Below are 21993 nucleotides of genomic sequence, written 5' to 3'. Positions count from 1 at the left end.
TCCGCGGCGTTCCTCGTTCCTTAGCGCGCATCCGCGGCCAATCCGACTTCCCGTCCGTGTAACGGGGACAAAAGAGTTCGCGGCGATGAAAGAAGAGGTGACTGACTGGTGTCTCCCAGCCGAACGGGGTAAAGGGGGAGACACCCCCGTGTTCTGGCCCCCGGTTGAAGCGTCTCGTTTGCACGACAATGCGCTCATTACGAAACGAGACCGAGCGTAGCGGAGCGTAATAAAATTTCAGCAGCTCAGCAGGCGCGGCTCCCGTAGGCTGGGCGAGCGTAGTCCAGTGCTGGATATCAGGAAACTTCAATTCCCTCTTTCGGCACTTCCGGCCGAGCTGGCAGCGGCCGCGCTACCGCCGCTGCAACTTCATTCGAATAAGTGGTTCCCTTTTCGCCTCGTGTACATCCACCTTCCTCGTTCCTGGTTATTTATCCGCGTCTCTATCTCTACGGTCCGTCCACCCAGTGCAGCTTCTCTGTCTTTTCCCCTTTTTTCTTCCAACCCCCCTCTGCGTTGGCAATCCTCCGCCACCAGCTTAGCCCTCCACCGATCTTTTCGGCTCCCTTTCTTCCTCTCTCTCTCTCTCTCTCTCTCTTTATCTCGCTCTCTTCGTCTCGTTACGCTCTCGTCCGTTCTCCAGTCGCTATATTCCCCTCGTCTGTCACTCTCCCTCGAGTTTCTTTCACGAGAGGCGCGTTCTCCCGCCGAGACGAGATCGGGGCCGAGTCATTTATTTAATTTTCGGGATCCAGCCCGTTTTATTTTCATCCCCGGGACTTTATACACTTCGCTGATTAGCCAGGCAGCCCCGGTGGCTCGCGAGCCATCCGCCACCCTCCCACGAGATGAGCGCGAACCGCGGCCGAGCGGTGGGACGGGATTAGAAAGAGAGAAAGAACGGGTCGAGTTTCAGGGACCCACGGGGTGGAAGGACTTGCGCCAAGGGGTTTGCATTACTCACCGGATATAGAGAGGTCTAAGCCCAGCCATCACTGAAATTACCAGAGTTTACCTCTTCCGCTGTTTCCGCTGCATTCAGATCTCTCGCTTTTTTTCCCTCTCTATCTCTCTTTCTCTCTTTCGCGCGCGCGCTACCATCCTGCGCTTTCTACCACAACGCCGTACGCCGTTCCCGTTCTCTTCCCTGCGCGTCGAGTAGATTCTCCGCTGCGAAATTTTCTCCCCACGAGGCGAGCTTTATTACATTGCGATCGTGTTATTAAGATGTTCCGTCTGAATACCGCTTCACCCTGTTTCCCTCTCCCTTTTTTCCTCCGCCTCGTTAAAACGGCCGCTGGTAATTAGTTTCGCCACCGTGGAACGTTTCTCCGGCTGTGATTCCACCGAAATGGTTCCTCGTTGTCGTTTATGCGACGATACTCCTGGCCAATTCGATGTATCTGGGGTGGCTTCTTCTTCTTGGTCGTTAGGCGATCGTGCTGCACAGTGAATAACGAGAATGGTTGGGACATAGGGATATATTCTATTTATCGATCTATACTTAAATCATTTATCAGATGAAAAAAGGACAATCTTCTCCAATAAATATATATTATTAATTGTTCATGCAATTGTTCTGTGTCTCGAGCGTCAATACACAAATAGAACGCGTCGTAGTTTATTTACTTTGAAAATTATCCCCTCTCGCTTCGCATCTCTAAGCTACGTCACACTCGATTTTGCGATCGTGACCGAGAGGTAATCCTGTATTAATATTCTACATTATTTAAACTTGAGGGCTTGTTATACTTTTACATCCGCACCGATTTCTTTTACGCGCATCGCAATGGAAATTACGATTCTATGAACTTTAGCGAAACGCAGTCGCGTTTATAACATTCATAAAATTATAATTACTCTTCAATATCTGCTGTCTTTATGGGTTTGCGATGTGGATAGTTATTTCGAAATATTATGCGCTCGTTAATGAATTGGAACTACTAAAGCTCTCTGGTTTAATTCACGCACGTGCAACAGTATTTCCTACGAATTATTTCACTGGGTAATACAAAGTGCTGCGCGTTAATTATTTTATCGGACGTTCCACGACGCTGAGCAACGGCCCTTTCACTTTGGAGATAGGAAACGGGTTGGTAGAGCGGCGATCAAAATCGGCATTACCGATTCGAACAAATATGAAAAATGTCGTCGATGAAAGGATCTTTCCCGTGGAAACGGCGCGGTGTGCCCGACGCGAGGCCATTCATATTTTATCAGGCTCCTTATCAATTTCTTAACCACGACCGTACCATTTCTCAGTCGTCCCTGGCATTCCCTCTGTGCGCCGTCGCCTACCACTTCTTTTCTCCCCCAAAACACACATTCAACAGAGCATTTTTGTGCCCGCTAGTCCACAAAGTAAACATATTTCGCGGCGTATGGTGGAACGCTTTCAGGAGTTTCCAAGGCATGAATTTATTAACCACAACAGGAAAGTTGCTGAAAGAGTTCGATAGAAACGAGAACTCTCCGCGGATCCGCGAGAAATAAATTGTTACGCGCGGGCGCATTCAATTCTTCCTCTTTAAATTCCACGATTTTCTTTTTCTCCCCCCCTTCGCCCAGTTTCATTGAAAAATCGCACGCGTCGTTTGAGGCTGCGAATAGAATTCGCTGAATTTTCAATTGACACAAATTTTCGGCGAATATTGTTTTCTTGACAATTGGTATTCTACGTAACGGCTCGCGAACGGGCTCGCCCATTCATCATTTCGCGCGGCTGCTTTAATGCACGCCCCGTTTACAAAATGTATTTTGTCGATCGGGTTAACAAAACTTATTGAAAATATGATAACGAGTTTCGATGCGTTTTCGCGAAGGAAATAAATATCGTTCCTGTTTCCTGTACGTTCCATTTTTCATGCCAAATATGAACACGTACGATTGCCCGGTGCTGTGTGCGGCCACGTTGACGTAAATATATGGGTATCGATCAATAGCTGTTTATAAAAGCCGTCTATACGTGTCCAGAAATTCGGATTTTACATTTAGGAACCTTCACGGTACGATGTGTGAAAGGTAATCTAATTACATTGTTCGCTTTTTCAAAAAAAGAAAAAAAAAACAAAATCTCCCACAGAAAATTTCTACCTGACAATAAACAAATTCTACTATTGTTATATAGTGTGATATACTGTTATTTAACATCAATTAATAGTATAATAAATCTATTTTATCATATCCACGTTGAAAAGCAAGCTTGTCTGAAAACATTATTTACGACTGGAAGGTAATAGGAAGAAAAACAGAATCCTAGGGTCAGTGTATTTATTCGATATTGCGAAGCTTCAAGAAAGACGTGTACACTAATTTCTACAACACTTACACATCGAACTTAGTCGCAGAATGAAAATGAGAACATGCGTAGCACGGGTTCGTGGTACCATCGCTCGATAGTGTCCTAGGTAAATGTATATTTTTATTTTACATTATTTAAAATCACATAGCTGTACCTTCTTTCTAGTTAATTCGATGTCATACGTTCTGCATCTATTTAACGAACAGTTTATCTGCGAATTTTAAAAGTGAAGAGAAACGTTCAGAGAAACGCATCTCAGTTTTAATCACACAAATAAAATGGGAATTATCAGTACGTAATTGTATCGAGTAAACGCTGTTATATCCTGAGAACGTCCAATATTACACCGTATCAGTTAACAAAAGAGATGATATATCGACATTATAAAACACGAGCATACATATACGTCGTTCATGGAGTATAATTAATTCCGCGAATGGAATCATCAAGGGTGTTAAACTAATATTATCGCTAAATAAATAAATTTCTATATATCTTGGACGATATTTAAACTCCGATTAAATTTGATCGACACGTTTCCACAGGATATATTCAAGCTCTCACGTTCTACGACATCGTAACTAAAGTCCACCATTTTTCTTTTTGTCTCTAGATGGTGACAAGGACAAAGAAGATATTCGTCGGTGGACTATCGGCACCGACGACGCTGGAGGACGTGAAAAACTACTTCGAACAGTTCGGCCCGGTAAGTACATGCAACGAGTGATGCTGATTAACGAGCGTTACGCGTAAATCACGGGGTGCTTCGCGGCTACGCACCCCGTGACAAACATTCGACAACCGGGGGCCGTATATCACTGACAGTTTGTCGCGCGTCAGAGGAGCCGCGAGCGAGCGGAATCATCGAGCGATTACCGAACGGACAGCCTGTTGGTGATCATTGTCGCGAGACCGTAGCAGTCATTATTTTCAGCGGGACCCGTGGTCGATATGATTCAGCGTTTCGCTTATTTCTCGCGCGGCACCCTAATTCGAGCCGAGCGCGAGATTTGACAGCGCCAACGGGGGTGGAGGGCTCGCGATTCGCGTAATTCCGCGCGTTCATCGCTTCGAATCGTTCCTGATGCGTTCACGTCCGATTTTATCGCGTTACCACTGTGACAGTTTGTTCTCTAAATTGTTTATCTACCGTAGACGTTATTATTTCGATCTTGTGTGCGTTTTGTGATATATTTCTTCACTCTACATCGCATCGATACAATTTAATACATTATTCTATTTATTGATGATTATATCTTCAAAATTAATGTTTCCTATTTTATTTCTGGTTACTAACCTCTTTCCACAGCGTATAATTCGAATGTACATTTCACTTTGGCTCAATAATTTGAAATCCCTCTTTCACCCTTCAAACGGAAACAACTGTTTTATTATCCGTGATAATTCTGTGAGGATCTCGAGCAGCACGACGAACGAGCAATCTCTCGATATTCGTCGCGGCGTGTTGTCTCACGGTCGAATCGTTGGCAAATACGGTGGGAACGGCAAGCTGTCGAGGGCCAATCGAAATTTTGGCAGCTGAACGTGGCCCGCGTATCACGTACGTCGCGTTAAAACCCCATCGCAACCGAACGGCGTGGCCGTGCGCTTCCGGTTACGCTCTCGAGACGCGCCGCTCCCGCCGGCTGTTAAGTGATTAGGAATCGGGTGGAAGTGGACCACCTGAGACGAGGATTTCTGCTAATTAGCCTTTATCGACCTTTGGGCGAGACTGCCGTGGACCATTACGCGTTATTGTGCGAACTTCCCTCCGAACTCGACCAGCCGCGGTAATAGCCGTCGCGATTCATCGGTCCTCGGTGTATGAGACAGATAATGGTGCTTGAGCTTGATTTATGGCCGCCATGCCGCTAGAACGAAATCGTTTCGCGTCTCTGCCGATAACGTAAATAGAAATAACGGTTTGGTAATTGATAGTAACAGCCACGATTCGCACTTTTGCTTTTTTACACACGACGGAGGATGTTTCGTGAACGCACCCGTCTAACGCACCCGAGCGTTAGACAATAGAAAATCGTTCGTGGCTGTGGAGTTTAGCGTGTACGAACAATACTCGATTTCGCTATTAATTTCGAATTATCTTCTCGGCTATTATAATGCATGTACGAAGATAATTATTATTCGTTCGATTCTATGCGCTATGAATTTGTAATGAACGAATTCAACTGATTTAACGGTTTAGATTTCGTTTATTCGGATTTAGTTCGTTTAGTGGGTTAATATCGCGTGGAATGTAAAATCATTTGCGCGCGTTGATTTACTGAAAGATTTCTCGACGCGAGGAATCCCTGTTATTATGATAATATAAAGGACATGGAATATACGACGGTATAGCGGTAACGAGATTAATAAAAGAAAACCGTGTACAAGTGAAACAATGTAGACCGTCGTGAAAATAGAATGGGTTATCTCACTGAGAACAAAGCGGAGAAATCCATTAAAGTATGTAATGCACCGTGTTCGTCTAAAGGGATCCAGTCCTTACTTAAAATATTACTAAAAGTTCTATCTCCGCCAGACTTGTTACGACTTTATAATAATTCCATAACGACACACGCACATACAATTACGAAATCGATAACTATGTTTCTCAATCTTACAGTTGTGGATAATGACCATGGATGTCTGGAAATTTATGAAAAATTTGAAGTATCGAAAGTACTTGTATAATATTAATATGATTTTTTAACATTAATGTATACGACGCAAGAATATCTTCAGTAGTGGAATGTCATCGCGAGTGATATTTAAAAGACAAAGTAAATCTCTATCTAGGTTTCGTTTATCCAATTGCTTCCAAATCCTCCACGGGTTGGCTAAATAATTTCCGTCGAAGCTAAGGACATCGTCGCGCGGGAGCAAAGAAAGGATTTCTCGTCCGTCGTGAGCGCGGGGACCACTCGAAAGTGGAAATTTCGCGGGAACACACGTTCGTCCGATCGCATTTCGCGACAGACGCGGATATTCCACGGGAAAAAGCTCGCTCTGAACGCGACAAAGGTTCCCGTTTCTCGGTCGACGTTTCTCGAGAGTGTCGTCGAAGCTGCGTGCGAGACAGGGGGTTGGGCGCGCGCGGTTAAAGCGCCGGGGACACGTTGGAGAGCCGGAGGGGCGAAAGGGAGGAGAAAAAAGTAGGGAAAATCGGCGAGGTCGACGGTTGTCCGCGGTCGGTGGCACGAGCCAGAAATGGATTTGAGATATCAGAGCCGTGGGTGCTATCTCCGGCCTGGCCTCTTGACTCAACCCAACCGCGGCCCGAGTCTCTCCCTTTTTCCAACCTTCTCTTTCGTTCGCCAGCCGTTGAAAGTCCCGTCCGGTTTCGAATGCGGAGCTTCCTGCTCGCAGGCGGTTCGTGCTCGCCTCCCTTGTGTGCCTGACCCACATACGGAGATAGGATCGGACACACATCGCGTTCAGATGCGCACAAAAGTGCACCGCGGTCTGTGTGTATGTGTGTGTGTGTGTGTGTGTGTATGTTGGCCTGTTCGATTATAGGATCGCAAACAGACAACGGTGGAAAGTTGTATCGCGGTGAGACGAATAAATTGAATTTGTGCGAAAGATTTAGATAGTGCTACGGAATTTTGATTATTACGACAGCTATTTTTATTTCATTATCCGATAGAGAGGGATGTCAGTAATTACAGTAAAGTGATTTATATAAAATACTAAGAATTGGTAATAATATTATATAAAAAACGTTTTATTTATTTTACGAACGATTAAAAGATATTCTCGCAAGAATTTCCATTTGTAGGCACTTGGTCGAACTCTTGGTTAGATTGGAATAGCTCCCTCCACGCTCGTATAGCAAACAGTACGTTTCAGAATAGCCGACAGGTAGCACAACGAGAGCATTGAGAACATTTCGCATACTTAATTATACCGTAACTCTATCTGGTATTGGTAGCAATCCAAGGATCGCTAGTTTAAACAGACTATCATCGATCAAACCTAGCAGTTCTTCCTGCAGCTAGTCCGTCAGCAACTGACGCGCGAGTAATACACTCACGCATTCGCAAATTCGCCACGTCGATCATACACGGCTGTACAAACAGCCGCGTCCGTGCTCGGTTCGCAAATACACGAACTGCAGGCCAAATTCAGGCGTATCCTTATATCGTTTGCTGCCCGTTTCAGGTCAGTTGAATTCCAGGCAACCCTTGGTATCCCTCGCACGGCTGGGGATGGACGAAAAGGGCGAGACCGAGGTCTTCCACGATGAAATAGCCGCGGCATGAGTCGGCTGATAAAGCTAATGGTATTGCTTACATTCTGTTACATTCAGTTTCTTCGCGATACCGTTGGATGGAACTCCTGAACGAATTTCTTCTGGCTCTATTTTCCCTCGCTCGAGTTAGCTCGCCGTTGATTTTAAGGGCTCGTAGAAAAGGGGAAGCGAATTTTTATTTTTAATGTTGCTGCACGGTTGCTGGTCTGAGTTCGACGAACGATGCTTTCGAGATCAAGCTTTACATCGATTTTTTAAACCAGCTGCAGTTACGAATCCAACTGATGCATTATTCTGGCTGATTACAATTGGAGGTGAATTGTATTTTATACTTCCTCTTTTTTTTTTTCTAACAAATTTATGCTGCGGAGGAAGTGTTATTTTATTTAATTCGAGAATTAAATTACTACATAACTGGCAATTATTTCGCCCAGGAATTTTTAATGGCCGTAATAAAAGTAAATTCAGAATATTAACTACAAGCTATCATAATTCAGGAGGACGACGCGAGTGCGGTTAATTTTTGTGGTTTCGGCATTTTTATATCACGTCGCGCAGTAAACCAATTTCCATTCGGTTTTCTATCACAGTCCCGCGTCATCTCGTGGAACTTTTTGTTCCTTAACCTCGTTTCTAACCGTTCGATAAAAATGGTCGAAACGAAGGAAGATAAGGAGAGGCGGTACGGTGAAAAAGAACGGAGAGAATAAATCCTTATCCTTGAAACGACGGAACTATGGGTCGTCCGAGCGAGCTGATGATATTTCCAGTAAATGCATTATATTTATTTGTTCCACGGAGTTCCTTCACGCGAAAGAAGCCGTGTATCGGACCCAAGGTCGATGGCAAACACAGACATCACTCCGCGGACGTAACCTTATCACGGTTTTGCCCTATAAATCCACCCTGTCGATCGGCGAAAGGGACAAGCGCGTTTTTCACGGATTAGTGCCGTCTTATATCGAGCGTAATGCGTTTTTCGCGTTTAAACAGGGACTCGTTCGACGCGATTGCACATCGCGTTGCTCCTCAAGCAGAGCGTAGCAACTTCCGCGCGATAGGGACTCCTTTCGCGATCAATAACCGACGATTTCCTCCCGACATTGGATTCAGAATTCTTTCCAACTTCGAAGCAATCGATAATGCTAATCGTACCAAGGACGAAGAAATGTTTCAAGTTCCGGCACGTGTAGCTAGAACAGCGATAAAATAGAGAAACGATTATTCCGTACCGCTATATCCCAGTTCAAATATTCTATTCAATAATTTGTCCTGTCGCGCATAATTAACTTGCCTCTCATAAATCGTGACCGCGGCCACCGTTGGACGACTCACGGTACCTCGTAGAAAGTAACGATTTGAAAATTAGATGAGGGTATTCGAAAAATGAATGGACATCCCCAGAAGAGGCTCGGCTTAATTGCGTCCGCTTTCAAAGTCTTCGACATCCTTCGTTCGATAATTTCTAGAGCGGAGATCGCGCGAGAAGAGGGAACGGAACGGCTGCGCGGTTGGCGCGGCGGATCTCTTTGAGACGCGGTGCTTAACGGACGACTCGAAATTAAGAAATTAAGAATTAACGCGTCGTGGGATTGGTCGGCCAATCCTTTCTATTTTTTTCCTCCTGCCTTCTTCCGCTTCTTCTTCCTTCTTCCCCTGCCTCGCGCTCGCCCCCTTCGAGCGATCGTCTCGACGAGCTCGTTTAATTCCAGGCCGCAAAGCGAACTTCGCATCCGCGCGATCGTTTATCGATGAAGGGCCCCGACCAGGCCTTGGAAGCCTCCGGGAAGTTTACCCTTCGCCTCCCTAAGCCCGCTGAAAAGACAATTACGTCACCGAGATTGGTCGATTCGAGGCACGAAGATTGCTTCGTTTCACCGGGGCTACGCTCGGTAGGAACTTGGACTCCTCCTGTAATGTATTGCGTTTACTTATCGCCGTGGATCAATTCGTTTGCTCGGACAGTGTCGAGTTTATAATTGCGTGTTACGCGAGAAAGCTGGAGATTTATTATGGAAACGGTTTTCCCGCTGGTTGGAACAACGGCGGTTGCTCGAGACAGCAGCGAGTAGTAGGGGACTCTGTTGGTCAGACGCGAAGCGGTAATACGAAATGTTTACGCTTTAGCTTATCTGCTCTTCGTTCGTTCGTTTGTTCCTATTTTCTTTTTTACCTCGCATCTTTTATGGAATGTTTGTCGTGTTAAAAGTGTTGCCTCTGTTTTTCCAATAAATACTTCTTGCAACTGAAGTTTCTTTATATAACTTCTGATGGCTTAGATTCGCCATCGCTTGATTATTACTACAAATTCAAGAGGAAGAAAGCAACGGAAATGAAGATTTCATCTTTAATAAATAAATCATCATAAATAAACTTTCTCACGTTCCTAAATATTCACAATCTAACTGTTTCATTATATATATATGTATTTAGAAAACTCAGTCTCGTTTCAAGCAAGCTATTTAGTATACCATTAAATATATTCCCACATTTCTTCCAGGAAGCATTCGACGAAGAACCAAACAGCGCTCTGTCTTAACAATAATTCAAAAAACGTATCTCAAACCATGTACATTTTGCAAGGGGATAATCTTTCGCACGAACATCGAGAGGCACACGGAAATTACGTCGCTGACATAACACGAGCAGCGCAATATACGCACGCACGTGTATATATACACACAGCAGGTCATTTACATGAATCGCTAATAATTGTTCAGCTCGGCCCTCTCTCACCTGTAGAACACGGTCCAGCCAAGTCGTGCTCAGGGCAGAGCGGGATTTCTCGAATGCGGCGGCGGTCGACGCGCCTGCGTGGGTGAATAAATAAATTTAATGGCGCTTGTCACGTAGCAAAACGGGATAAATTCCGGGCGTCTGACAGCCATTTAAAACAATGCCGTCGCGAATACACGCCATTTGTAACCCGGTGCTTTTGTTTCACGTTGCTATTCATTCCGGCGCCCCCAACCGTCGCGCCCCCCTTCTGCTCTACCCCTTTCCTCTCTCGCCCTTTCTGCAACCATCCACCCTCGCCGCCCTTCTCCAGCTCGCCAACTCCCCCCGTATTCTATATCCGCCCGACACCAGCATCGTCCGACCAACGCCAACCGTACGAACCAACCAACCACCGTTGGTCGGCTGTTGTCGTTGATAGCGCGCGCACGGCTCGCACTCTGTCATTTTCACGATTCATTTTTTATCGCGATAAAAAAACGCAATTAAGGCGGTTCGATAAGGCGCGAATCATCGGCCCGCTGGGGGTGGGTTATTGTGCGCTTCATCCTCGATGGCGACCTTACCAACGGGCCAGCGGGATATTCGTCGATCCGCTCGGTGGAAACAATCGAGCCCCGTTATTCGTGGAAAAATTGCCACCTTCGTTGAAGCGTGGCGGTGTAACGAGGGAATCTGTCGGTTGCCAATGGCTCGCAATAAATCCGCTATTATCGCGGTCGGCTCGCGGTTTAATTGCTCCGCGAGACGCCTAGCCTGGCATCGATTTTACCATTAACATTTTTGGACGCCGGGTACCACCGTCTACCAACCCCACCCAGCCCCCTGCCCTCTTCCTGTTTCCGTCTGTTTCTCCCCAGCGGCGAACGCGACTCTCCAGCCGGCCGTTCCCGAAACGTTATCGCCTGGAAAGGGAAACAATTCGTTGGCCCGGTTTCTTATTGCTTCGTTTTTTTTTCTTTCTTTTTTTTTTTGCGGCCGCACCCGGGCGAGAGAATTTAATTGCGAACCGAGAAGAAAGTAACTGGAGGATTTAAACGGTACTCGTGTAAAGTGATTACCCTTTTTCAGGATCGGACGTTTCGTCCAGTGTGTTTTGCCTCCTTCTTGGACGGCTGGAACTAATTTCGCCGGTGCGTTGCTTCTTTTTTCCTACCGCCCTGCCCTCGCCCACTGAAAAGTCGGGCGAGGACGAGGCAGGGGGGATGAACGTCGCGCGTTTATGCGACCAGGCGAGAGCATTCCTTCTTCGGGGATGAAGGGAACCGGCCGAGCGTGGGCGTTGGGGCGCGTGGAATGAAATTTATGAAGGTCCTTTATTCCAGCGTTTAGGGGGTCGACTTAAGTTTGAGCAATTTATTAATTTCCTCGCGTTTCGGTTACCACCGCCTTCGCGCGGCCTATTCCACCCTTTGAGAAAGAGATCGCCTTCAGAGCAAGTTGAACGTCTTTCCTCGTAACTGGTTAAGCCCCTTTTCCCTTTTGCTGACGAGATTGCGTTATCAGTTTGAAGCGTTTCGCAGACTTTCGTTTGAATTATCGCATAAATTGACATGTAGTCGTAGCTAGAGGCATGATTAACTGAGGAATTCTGTCGCATTGATAATTTTCACTTTCGCGTTAATCTTCCGACTCTTGGAAATAGTGTAAAACCAATTAGAACGGTTAAAATATTCGTTCCATGTTCAGAAAGAATTTTAAATTAATGGCGTTGAAAAGACAATTTAATATCGCTTTTGAAAATTCTTTATTCAACTGCAGCTGGCCAGGAGAGAAAAATATTATTTCGTAACAATTTCGCGACTATGAAATCGTCACGTAATTGCCGCGTTAGCGACAATTTCCCGGGAAATTTCTATGAAAGAACAATTTATAAAATTAACACAAAACGGAGGAAAGAGTGACGTATTCGATAACGATTAAAATATTCTATTGTCGACGAATCTTTTCATTAAAAATGCCTACCCGTTTTAGAGCCGCGGCGAGGCAAGAAAATTTCCAGCCGAAAAATTAAAAACATTATCCTAATTACGTTCTAGAGCGTCGTAATTAAAATGTTGCTCGTTCAAAATGGAAATGTGTCACGCTCTAAAGCGTCGGCCGTTTTGCTTCGCCTGCATTCATATCCTCTCTAATTAGTTCGTATAATCGAACCACTGTTCTATTAATTCCCTCGAACCCTTATCTCGGCCCTCCCGATTCTTCGCGCGCGATTCTTCATCCGTTCGTTGCCTTCCCAATGTTTCGTACAATCATTATTTCGCGTTGCAATTCAGAAACCGCGTCGCAAATCCGTTTTTCACGGAACGCAATTAACTTTGACGGTTACTCGTTTGTTAAAATACCTATTTCACATGGAATACGCTCTTTACCTCAAATTTCCTCCCCCCGCCAACATCTACAGCTTCCTTTCATCGCAAAACTTATCACGTCGGCTTTTAATCTATCGAATAAACATAATAAACGAACTTCACTCCCATTTGTTTAATTAACCTTCGTTTAAAGGCTCGTGGCATGTTAGTCAAGTTACACAATCCTAGGTTTCTTAAAATTGATCAAGAATTCGATGAAATTTATATTATTTCAAGACTTTGTAAATTACTAAATAAATTCCAGCACACTCGTTCGACGTATCCTCACTCGCTTCAAGTGAACTTCAAAATGATAAGCAGAGACTCGAGAAATCAAGTTACTTAAATCCAAACGACTTAAAGTAAACTCATGGAATTTGGGGCAGCAGTAGTTAAACAAGTTGATCAACGAAAATGAGTAGATATTTAGTTACACGTACACTAGTTATTTTCTTATATCAATCCACGTTACTACGAAACTACATATCGCTAAACGGACACAAATTTTCCATAACCATTTAAAAACACACCTCTTCGCAAACCCGCTTCATCGATCGTTCAAAATGCAACTCCACGCGATTCCTTTTCCGTGAGGCTGAAAGCCAGCCAAAAAATCGCAACAGTGGGTCAAGTACGACCCTCGGCCCACACGTTCGCGTGGGCGTCGCTAGTGACGTCTCGGGGATGCAACCGCGCGCGTCACGACGCCAAAGTGACGCTGGAGAGCAGCCCTGCACGGCGAAGCCACGTTCGAAGGCGTCAGCCGCGTGTGCAGCTTCGCGGTTCCTCGACGAAAAAAAAGGCGTGGAATAACTGTGGAATAAAGGGAACAGCCGCGTACGAGGAGAAAGGGGAACAGAAAGAGTACGACAGACGTCGCGGCGGCTCGCAACTCGTATGCTCGGTTGTCACAGCTTTTGTCTGGCGATGCAAGCATCATTAGCGTCGGGCGTAATGAGCACACTAATCACCAACAGACTGCGTTGCGCCGTGGTTGAAGCACCCCCCCAGTAGCTGACGAAAAAAAGCATCGCGCCTCCGTCGGAGACGCGACGGCTGCGGCAAGAGGGAAAAACCGGCGAGGGCAAGTGGCAGAAGTGCACGCGAAAGGAGAGTACGTGCGCGGAGAAATTTACGGGAGAGGAGCGATTCCCCCACGGGTAACGCGCGAGCGTAGGATGGTCCGAGGGTTGGGTGGCTGTTGTCGCGTCTGAATCGTCCGATTCTTGTTTTGTCTGTTCCAGGGAATCGTACGGTTTGATTTTTCTCATTAACGCAGCTTTCCCTTCGTCTCGTGTAAAATATGACTCACGTTTCGATACGTTCATTTTGTGGAAAATCGAGCGCCCGAACTACCCTTATGGTGGTCAGATTCGACTCCTCAGGCAATTCATTTTCTTCGTTTAGTTTCTCTGTGCGTTAAAATGAAACATTTGGTTTGCAAATATTGTGAGATTAGAAAAGAGAAACTGAACACTCTAAATATTAATAGTACTGATTTTAACAGTTATATCTTCAGCTGTCTCGTTGCTCGTTCTGTAATGCTATCGATATCGAAAGGAAAATTGATGAAATTTGTTTCCACACAGAACAAATGGATACTTTTTCATATTCATTCTTTATGGGAAGCTTTAATAATTGATACCTCGCAAAATTCTATTCAAGGTTTTTACGCTTTGAAATTTAAGCCAACATTGACCGACCGGGGAATTGACAAAAAATGTTAGCAGCGTCAAAACGCGCAGTTTTGAAACAATAAAGCGGGACCGACACGCCGGGAGATATTCGAATTCTTCCGAAACAGCGGATTAAAATAACACAACGGGATAAATAGAAAATCCGAAATGGCAACAGGCGCGCTACAATCGTGGTCCATCGAAAATCTGATCGATCGTAGAACGGTGAAGGGAATGAAATTTAATCTGACAAAGTCTACGCGCCCTTCGCTGGTCCCCTGTTTAAACAGCAAACCGCGAACGCTTCTCTAATTCGCTGCGCGATGTTTGCTGCGTAAAATTCGTCAGAACGAAGCGTGCAGAGGGAAAATATTTCGGCACGCGTGTCGCGCGTGGACGAATTTTCGGACCACGACTTCTCGCGGTCTTGCGTGCCGGCACGCCGTCAATACAGGCGGCTGAACAGGCTTGCTTGATTACAGTAATTATCGTGATACAGATTTACGTATTTGTCATGTCCGTTGCGGGAAATCCGTTGCATTAGTCATGTTGCCCAGCAGATTCATTGCTGTAATAATTACATAAATTCGCGTTACGTTACCGCTAATTCGTAATCACGTATTACCATAATTATCTGTTACGACGATTCATAATTGCGCCGCGTTGACGGTAATATTGCCAAGGACACGTTTCACCCTTTACCCGACGTGAATTTAATTAATTGTCACTGGCTACGCTGCACCCATTCTTCCTTCTTTCGTATTTTTATCTACAATTATTGTCCACATCCATCTCTTTCCTTCGTAATTAACTTAAACTAAGTAATATTTGACCTACCAATTGCACAATCGAATTTACTTTTATTTCCATAACTCTGATAGAAATTGGCGGAAAGCTGAAATTGTTGAACAACGAGAGAGAGAGAGAGAGAGAGAGAGAGAGAGTCGAAGAGATACTCCTCTTTCAACCCCATTCGAGCAGTCTGCTTAGAATTGATTCGTACCCGATTTCACTTCCGTAGATAGGTCGAGTAAGGCGTAAACGATGGCCATTTGCATTCCCGGGGAACGGTTTATCGCGGCCGGGTATTTGCTCGGTCGTTTTAGGGCGCGCAGGCCATTTCCCGCGGCGCGCCGTTTCGGTGCACGAAGCTCGCCCCGTTTCGAGCCCCACCTCGCCCTCGTCTCTTATTTCCTCGTTAATTTTGCATCGCGAAATCGTCGCAGGGTCGCACGAGCCCGTGAACGCCCCGTAAATATCGTTACCAGCCCGAATTCCTGGCGTTTCGCGCGGGAAAAGTTGCCTCAAAACAGGACCCGCTAAGCGACGAGTATAATAATCGCGAGCAGCGTTCCGCTAGTTACAGAGCAATTATCAGAGACGATATTCCCGTTGGCCCTCTGAACGTCGTGCCGAGCGTCTTGATATTGGATCGGCGGATGCGAGACCGGGTACGCTCCACGGATTATGAGATGGCCCTTTGCGAGACCTCCCCGGTCTGATACGAGATTCCGCGGTAGTAAATGTTAAATAAAGGTCAAGGAAGTTTAACCAGAATCGAGTATTATTGGAGTGCGAGGTATTCCAATTCTCGGATACCGCTGGTGCTTATTCGCGAGACATTCGAGGTGAGAGTACACTCGTCCTGTTCTTGTTACTTCCTGTTTCTCGATCTTCGAAGTTCACTCGGTTCTAACAGGCGAGAACTACTGATAATTTCTGGGAATTCAAGATGAAGCTGAAGTATGAGACGAAGAAATTAATCGAAACGCAGCCCGTGTCAACTCATTTCGATGTAAATAGATCTCTATTATCAGCAGTTTTTAATAACTCTCGAGAAGAGAGTGCGATCACAGCGAGTCCACGAGCCAAAAATTTCCGTCGTTCAGCGACTCGTTTCGATCGCAACGCAACGCGCCACGTAATCGTCCGATGCGCCACGAAAGGTTCGATTCGCCTGGATTCGATAGGCGACATTGGGACGAGCTAATCGACGAACAGCCAGTCCCTCCACCTGGGGCACGGACCGAGCCGCCGGTGGCATTGTGTCAAACAGAATCGGATCACGAAGTAGGTCAGCCGAAGTAAGGGCCGTGCAATCTTCCAAATGGCCGTTCACTTAAGGAAGGACAGGATGGTCCGAGCACTAAAGTCGAATCTAGACCCCCTGGTCGAATCGTCCGCCAGCGGAAATGGCCTAAACGTCTGACGCGGAATGGTCGCAAGGAACGGGAAGATCGTGAGGCCGGGTTGAGGAGGGGTGGTGGTGGTGAAAGAGTGACAGGGTGGCGTTCGTGGAAGGGTTGGATAAAAGGAGTCGTGGCGAGGAGGGTGGCACGGGTGGGGGAGGCGTGGCGAGAGAGAAAGCCTGCATTTAACAGTGCCGTTAAACATTAACTGCCGCTCTGCAGTTTTCCCCTATAACTCCGGGTTAACTTTGATTGCAGTTAACGGCCCCTAGGGATAGTGCCTTTAAAAGGGGTGGGAGGGAGGGCTTGCGGGGCAAGGTTGATGAAGGTGGCGAGGCTGAGAGCGTTGCAGACGGGGAGGCTGCGAAGAGGCGCGATGGAGAGTTAGACTACGGGAGGCATCTTATAACTTCTTATAATTACTCAAGACTCGAGGGTTTAACTGCTGTTTAATTTCATTCGGCAATTAACCGAAGCTTTATCGGGCGAAACACCGCCGCGGGCATCGTCTCGACGGCCATCATCAACGCCGGTGTTTTATTCGCCGCGGCCGCGGGGCCCCCCCGTCACGGCTTTCAACGCTGTCGTCGCGTGCAAATCGGAAACGACAATGGGGCTACGTGGACGGGCGTTGATCGCGCGGCATTTCAATGACGACATTACGTGCCGGGCGTGGAATCCATTAATGCGATTAATGAACGCATTGTGTCTTGCGGTTTACGAGTTACGTGGTTAAGAGGGACATCGCCACGGCGAGCGTTGTCAGCGCGCGTACATTAAACGGCTCGGCGACGGGGTGCGATCTCTTCGATCGGGCCGGATAACGGCCGGAATCGTTGGAACGTACGCCCTGAAATCCTGTTATCGACGCGGCCCGTTTCACGTCCCGCGCCGACGGGCTGAATACTCGTGACGAGCGCGCGCTGATTTATCGCGTAACCACCGCCGGCTGAATAAATAAATATCGCGACACAGACGTGAACGAGTCGCGGCAATTTGCTCCATTTATTTCTACAGGAATCTGCCAGCCAGTTGGGCCAATTATTCGTTAAACCACACGGCGCGTCTTTATATTCGATTGGTCGCTTGCTTTCGACTATACGGTGACAATCTGCCTTGAAGTATCGAGCAAATTAATCGATTCAGTGGTGAAGCACCAAAGAGAGATGTGATAAAAATATAAAATTTTATTGCAGTCAGAAGAAGAATCGTGTATGCATGTAGCGGATAGGGAATAACGGCAATAAAGTAACCGCGAAAACAGACAGCAGGAGTTGCGGGAACAACAAGAGAACAACCAGCGCAAAGGCACCGAAAGACTGTGTTAGTCAGACAGGTTTAATCTCCTTACAGGAGCAAGGGAGCAAGAACAGTCGTTTCGATTGTCACCGTTGAAAATTATTAAGGTGCTCCAGCACCCACGAACAAGGAGGGGATCAAGCACAATGGCACCGTTGAAATTGCGATCAACGTAGCCGGCTGTAAATTAAAAGGCAGACAACGAGCGTTTGCAGCTGACAAGTAATGAGGCGTATAATGATTTTACCGGGCAATTGTCGGTGTTTCATGTTGCAATGCCGATTGGACGCGAATAATGGTCTGTCCGCACGAGGCATTCGATCGTTGATTGTCCATTCGACCGTCTGCTCCGGACGCTCGTTGCGTTTCACCGCTTCGACGACGCTTTTTCCTTCCCGCTCCACCTCTGCGTCCCTTTCGCCCGCCCTCCGCCCTTTCCTGGTCCGCTCCATCGAAAAAAGAGATACAACCCGTGGAATCCCCGGCCGATTAAACCTGGGTCTCGATACTAAACGAGCAATTTTACGGTACAAGATAGCATGTCCTCGACTGTGATAATTCGACAGAATAATCCTGACCGATCGTGCGTCCTTTTCACCCTTGCACGTGACGACTATTCGATGAGACCCGCCAATGGGATTCTTTTCTTTTCCGATCTGCACAGCGTTGGAATAATTTCAGGATATTTCGTACTTTTTATATTTACATTGCTTCATACCTCAAACGTCCTTCAGAATTTATGTTTTACAACGCTTGGTGCGACGGTTTGTACGGTAGACAAGAAGAACGCGCGCGTGAAACTCGCGTCGCGGGGCTGTCGAAATAAAATTGGCCGTGTTTGTTCAAAATATCACGCGTAAGTCAACGTAACAAGCCCAGAAATCATTACGTGTCGTCGCCAGCAGGGGCCATGCGGACGGAAATGGGACGAGGGCGGGCGGTTCGAACGAAGCTGCTCTGCATAGTTGGGACAGCGGAACACTACTGGCGCCGTTGAGTTTCGCCTCCGTCGAAATTTGTTTATGCAAATAATTCGCAGCAGCGACAAAGTCGGCGAAGGTGTATCCGCCTGTTTTCTCTTCCCGCGTTGCCATCGTCCATTTGTATTTCAAATGGGGACGTCCGCGACGCAGTCATATTCTTCGACTCATCCGTCTTTCGCGTGTCGCCCTCGAAATGAAATCCTCCCCCTTTGCGGGTCTCGTTGTAACTGAAGAATTAAAAAATAGAAAAAGAAAAAGGAAAAAAAAAGAACAGGAACACTGTGAACAATTCGAAACGAACGGAACGACGTACGACGTTCTATTCGCAAGGGAAAGACGCACGTGCGGCTGGTTTCAGCTACAAATGAAACACGTCAACATTAAGGCACGCGTTTCCCGGTGCAAAACCGACAGATTTACACTTGCCGTGAATCACATTGGGCGGCGAAACATATTTTCCAGGCTTGTATTAAACCTGGTGCGCGTTTGATGCATCGCCTCGACCGGCGACTCGTCGTCGTTCGAGACCTCGACGCGTGCTCATCGAAATCCGCGCCATTTCTAAAATCTGAAATTCCACTGTTTCGCAATGCTGATAGAAAACTGGTGAAATTACGATCAAACATTTCCGCAGCTCGTCGTTATCGTTCGTTGGATCGATTTTAAATTCTCCACGCGAAAGGGTTTCGCACCCTTGGCTCAGGGTTGCTCGCTGTAGGTGCACAGGGAGACGGGACCGTGGCGGCTCGCAACACCCTCAGGGGAATATTTCACCGTAGGAAACGGCGTCTAGATTACGAGTTTATCTAAATGGCGCTAGAAACGCGGGGGCAACGTTAGAGTAGCGGCCAGATTATGGGAGCGAGCAGGGCACGGCTAAGGTATGCCCGTGGGCTGGGAATGTTTATGGTTTCATGACAGGGAAAATTGTGTCCTCGGGATAAAGCTACCGCCAGGAAGAGATCTCTCTATCATCCGTGAGATGGGCTGCCTTCGAAGTTGAGCCGGTCAGGGGTAGCTCAGCGTGTAAACGAGGGTAGTTATTGTGTACGTACGACGTTTATGAAAATTGAAGGACCTATTTCTCACAAATTGTTATTGCTGTTATTTACGAGCGCTTAGAGTGGAGAGTGCTATTATAAAAGACACTTTTCTCAATCTTCACAAACGTGTACTATATTCGTTCGAATATTGTTCGTTTTCCTTAATGGAATGACTTCGTGAAATAACCACTTCATCGACAATGGTTTTAAGCTTTCACCAGATTTCTCTTGAAATTCGTTTTAAATATTTCAAACAGTTCCCTTGGAGGCTCGGAAGTTGTCATCTGAACGCCAATAACGCGGAAAAATTTAATTCCATTCCCGATCTGGGATAACCAAACGAGGGAACGCGAAACTTCCTCCCCGTCGGCCAAAGTCTCAGGCCCGATCCGCCCCGTATTTGGAGCAAGGCGGCTCCCACGCTGAGCAGGCTTTAAAACGTCGCGCAGAAAAGGAATTTTCTTCTGGCAATGCTCACGCTCGATTTAGGCTGCGAGCCTACCACGCCGAAAAATCGTTTCCTCCGGGGATATGACGTTCTGAGAGCGTTGGTGCTCGTCGAGCGAAATCGAAGCCACCGACGAAGATGAGGTTAAAATCTAATAGTCTGGCCCCGGTACACTCCCGAGGAGGGAGACGAGCGCGGATGGGGTCGCGCCCCTCAACGAAATTTTGATTTTCCTGGACCGGCGCCAGCGTCCCTCGCGTCACTCGATTTTACATCGCGAAACGAGTTTGATTACCCTGTGTCGCGGATTCGTGCGCGGCGTTCTTGAAACGCAATCTTGCGTCCCGATTGAAAATCTTTTATCCTTCCGCTCGCATATCCTTACTCCTCCCGACAAGCGTTCTCTCTTGGCTTCTACGCGGTCTGGCGTACGAAAGAAACGCAGACGGTAATTGCTTCTTTATTCCTGGACTTCCTTAAAAATTCTTGGCCAGGAAAACAGGAAAGACGAACATATTTCAGTCGCGTAGATGTCCTGGCAGAATTTTACAGGAATTGAAACAAGAAGATTGCTTTACCGTGAATTTATGTTGCGGGAATTTCAATGGAGCACTTCAACTTCCATACTTCGTTTTATCGTTAACTATTCACCGCTTGATCCTCTAATTGATTATTCTTCTCGTACTATCGCCTTCACTCAAACGTCCCTGATTTGCATAGAAGTTTCTGCCACTTCTGCGTATTCTACTTCGTAAAACCAGACTTTTCAGTATCGCGAGAGGTATGAATTCTTATCGAAGGAAGTTCGTTCAAACTTTCTACTATCATTCTACCTTTCAACTATTGCGTTATACTTTTCACTATCCAAAAGATTGCTCTTTCGTATCGAACATTTGATTCGCTCGCGTCTGAACAGAATCGTTGACGAAAAGATGCTGAGCGCGTCGAAATTCCGTGTCGTTAATTAACGACTAATTTCCGTATATACACGAACGCGTATCCGGCAGGATTTCACGCGAGCAGAGGGGGAAGCCGTTGATGCTGGCATCCTTTGAATAAGTCTAACCCGCAGCTGAGCCTTCTCAAGACTCGTTGTCGGGTTAAGTTTCTGCTTGCAAACAAAGCAGTTCCTCGTGCTCATCAGAGACGCCTCGAATGTTTCTGTTCCCAGGCGTAATAACAGCCAGGATGCGCATTTACGCGTCCCGGATTATATTATCGCCAGTGTACACGGTAAACAACAGGATCGTCTAATTCTCCATTTTTCGTGCCACTTTTCGCCCCGCCTGGCGATCATTCGCCGCGTGTCGCGTGACGAAACCGTGTGTTTTTTCCTTCTTCCAAGACGACTCGATAATTGAACCGTTGCCAGCGCAGCGCGGATTGGATCTTTGGTATTTCCGTTTGGTTTCCTGTCGGAGGACGGTAGAAAGTTTCGCGAGTTCTACAATGCTCGAAAGAAAAGGACGCTTTAAGTGGTGATTTAGCGAAATCTGAATTCGTTTGAGACGCTGAAGTTCGTAACGATCAAAGAGAGGTTACTAACAGGTGCTTGGAGCCAAAGCTTTCGGTGGGACGCGTTACGATTCACGTGATGTAGAATCTTTCCACGGCTTCTCTCGTCGCAGAGAGCTGGGTTCGATCATTTCGATGAGACGCGTGCACCTGTCGAACGATTTGCATAATAGCCTCCGCGCTGTAGACTGGTACGGTGA

At 46.7% G+C, this 21993-nt stretch overlaps 1 protein-coding gene across 5 annotated transcripts in view; it reads left to right on the top strand.

Moving 5' to 3' along the window:
- Positions 1-21993, top strand: part of Rbp6 (RNA-binding protein 6) — a 720663-nt gene that overhangs the window by 506379 nt on the left and 192291 nt on the right. For all 5 annotated transcript variants that reach the window (XM_076903951.1, XM_076903952.1, XM_076903949.1 and 2 more), the window contains one exon: positions 3915-4007. In XM_076903951.1, coding sequence (XP_076760066.1) covers positions 3915-4007 — 93 coding nt within the window. The remainder of the gene's footprint in view (positions 1-3914; positions 4008-21993) is intronic.

The sequence above is a fragment of the Xylocopa sonorina genome, chromosome 11 (genome assembly GCF_050948175.1).
Source record: "Xylocopa sonorina isolate GNS202 chromosome 11, iyXylSono1_principal, whole genome shotgun sequence".
In the NCBI taxonomy this organism is placed as follows: Eukaryota; Metazoa; Arthropoda; class Insecta; order Hymenoptera; family Apidae; genus Xylocopa; species Xylocopa sonorina.
The sequence above is the reverse complement of the archived record's forward strand: the minus strand, read 5'-3'. Positions and strand labels throughout refer to the sequence as shown.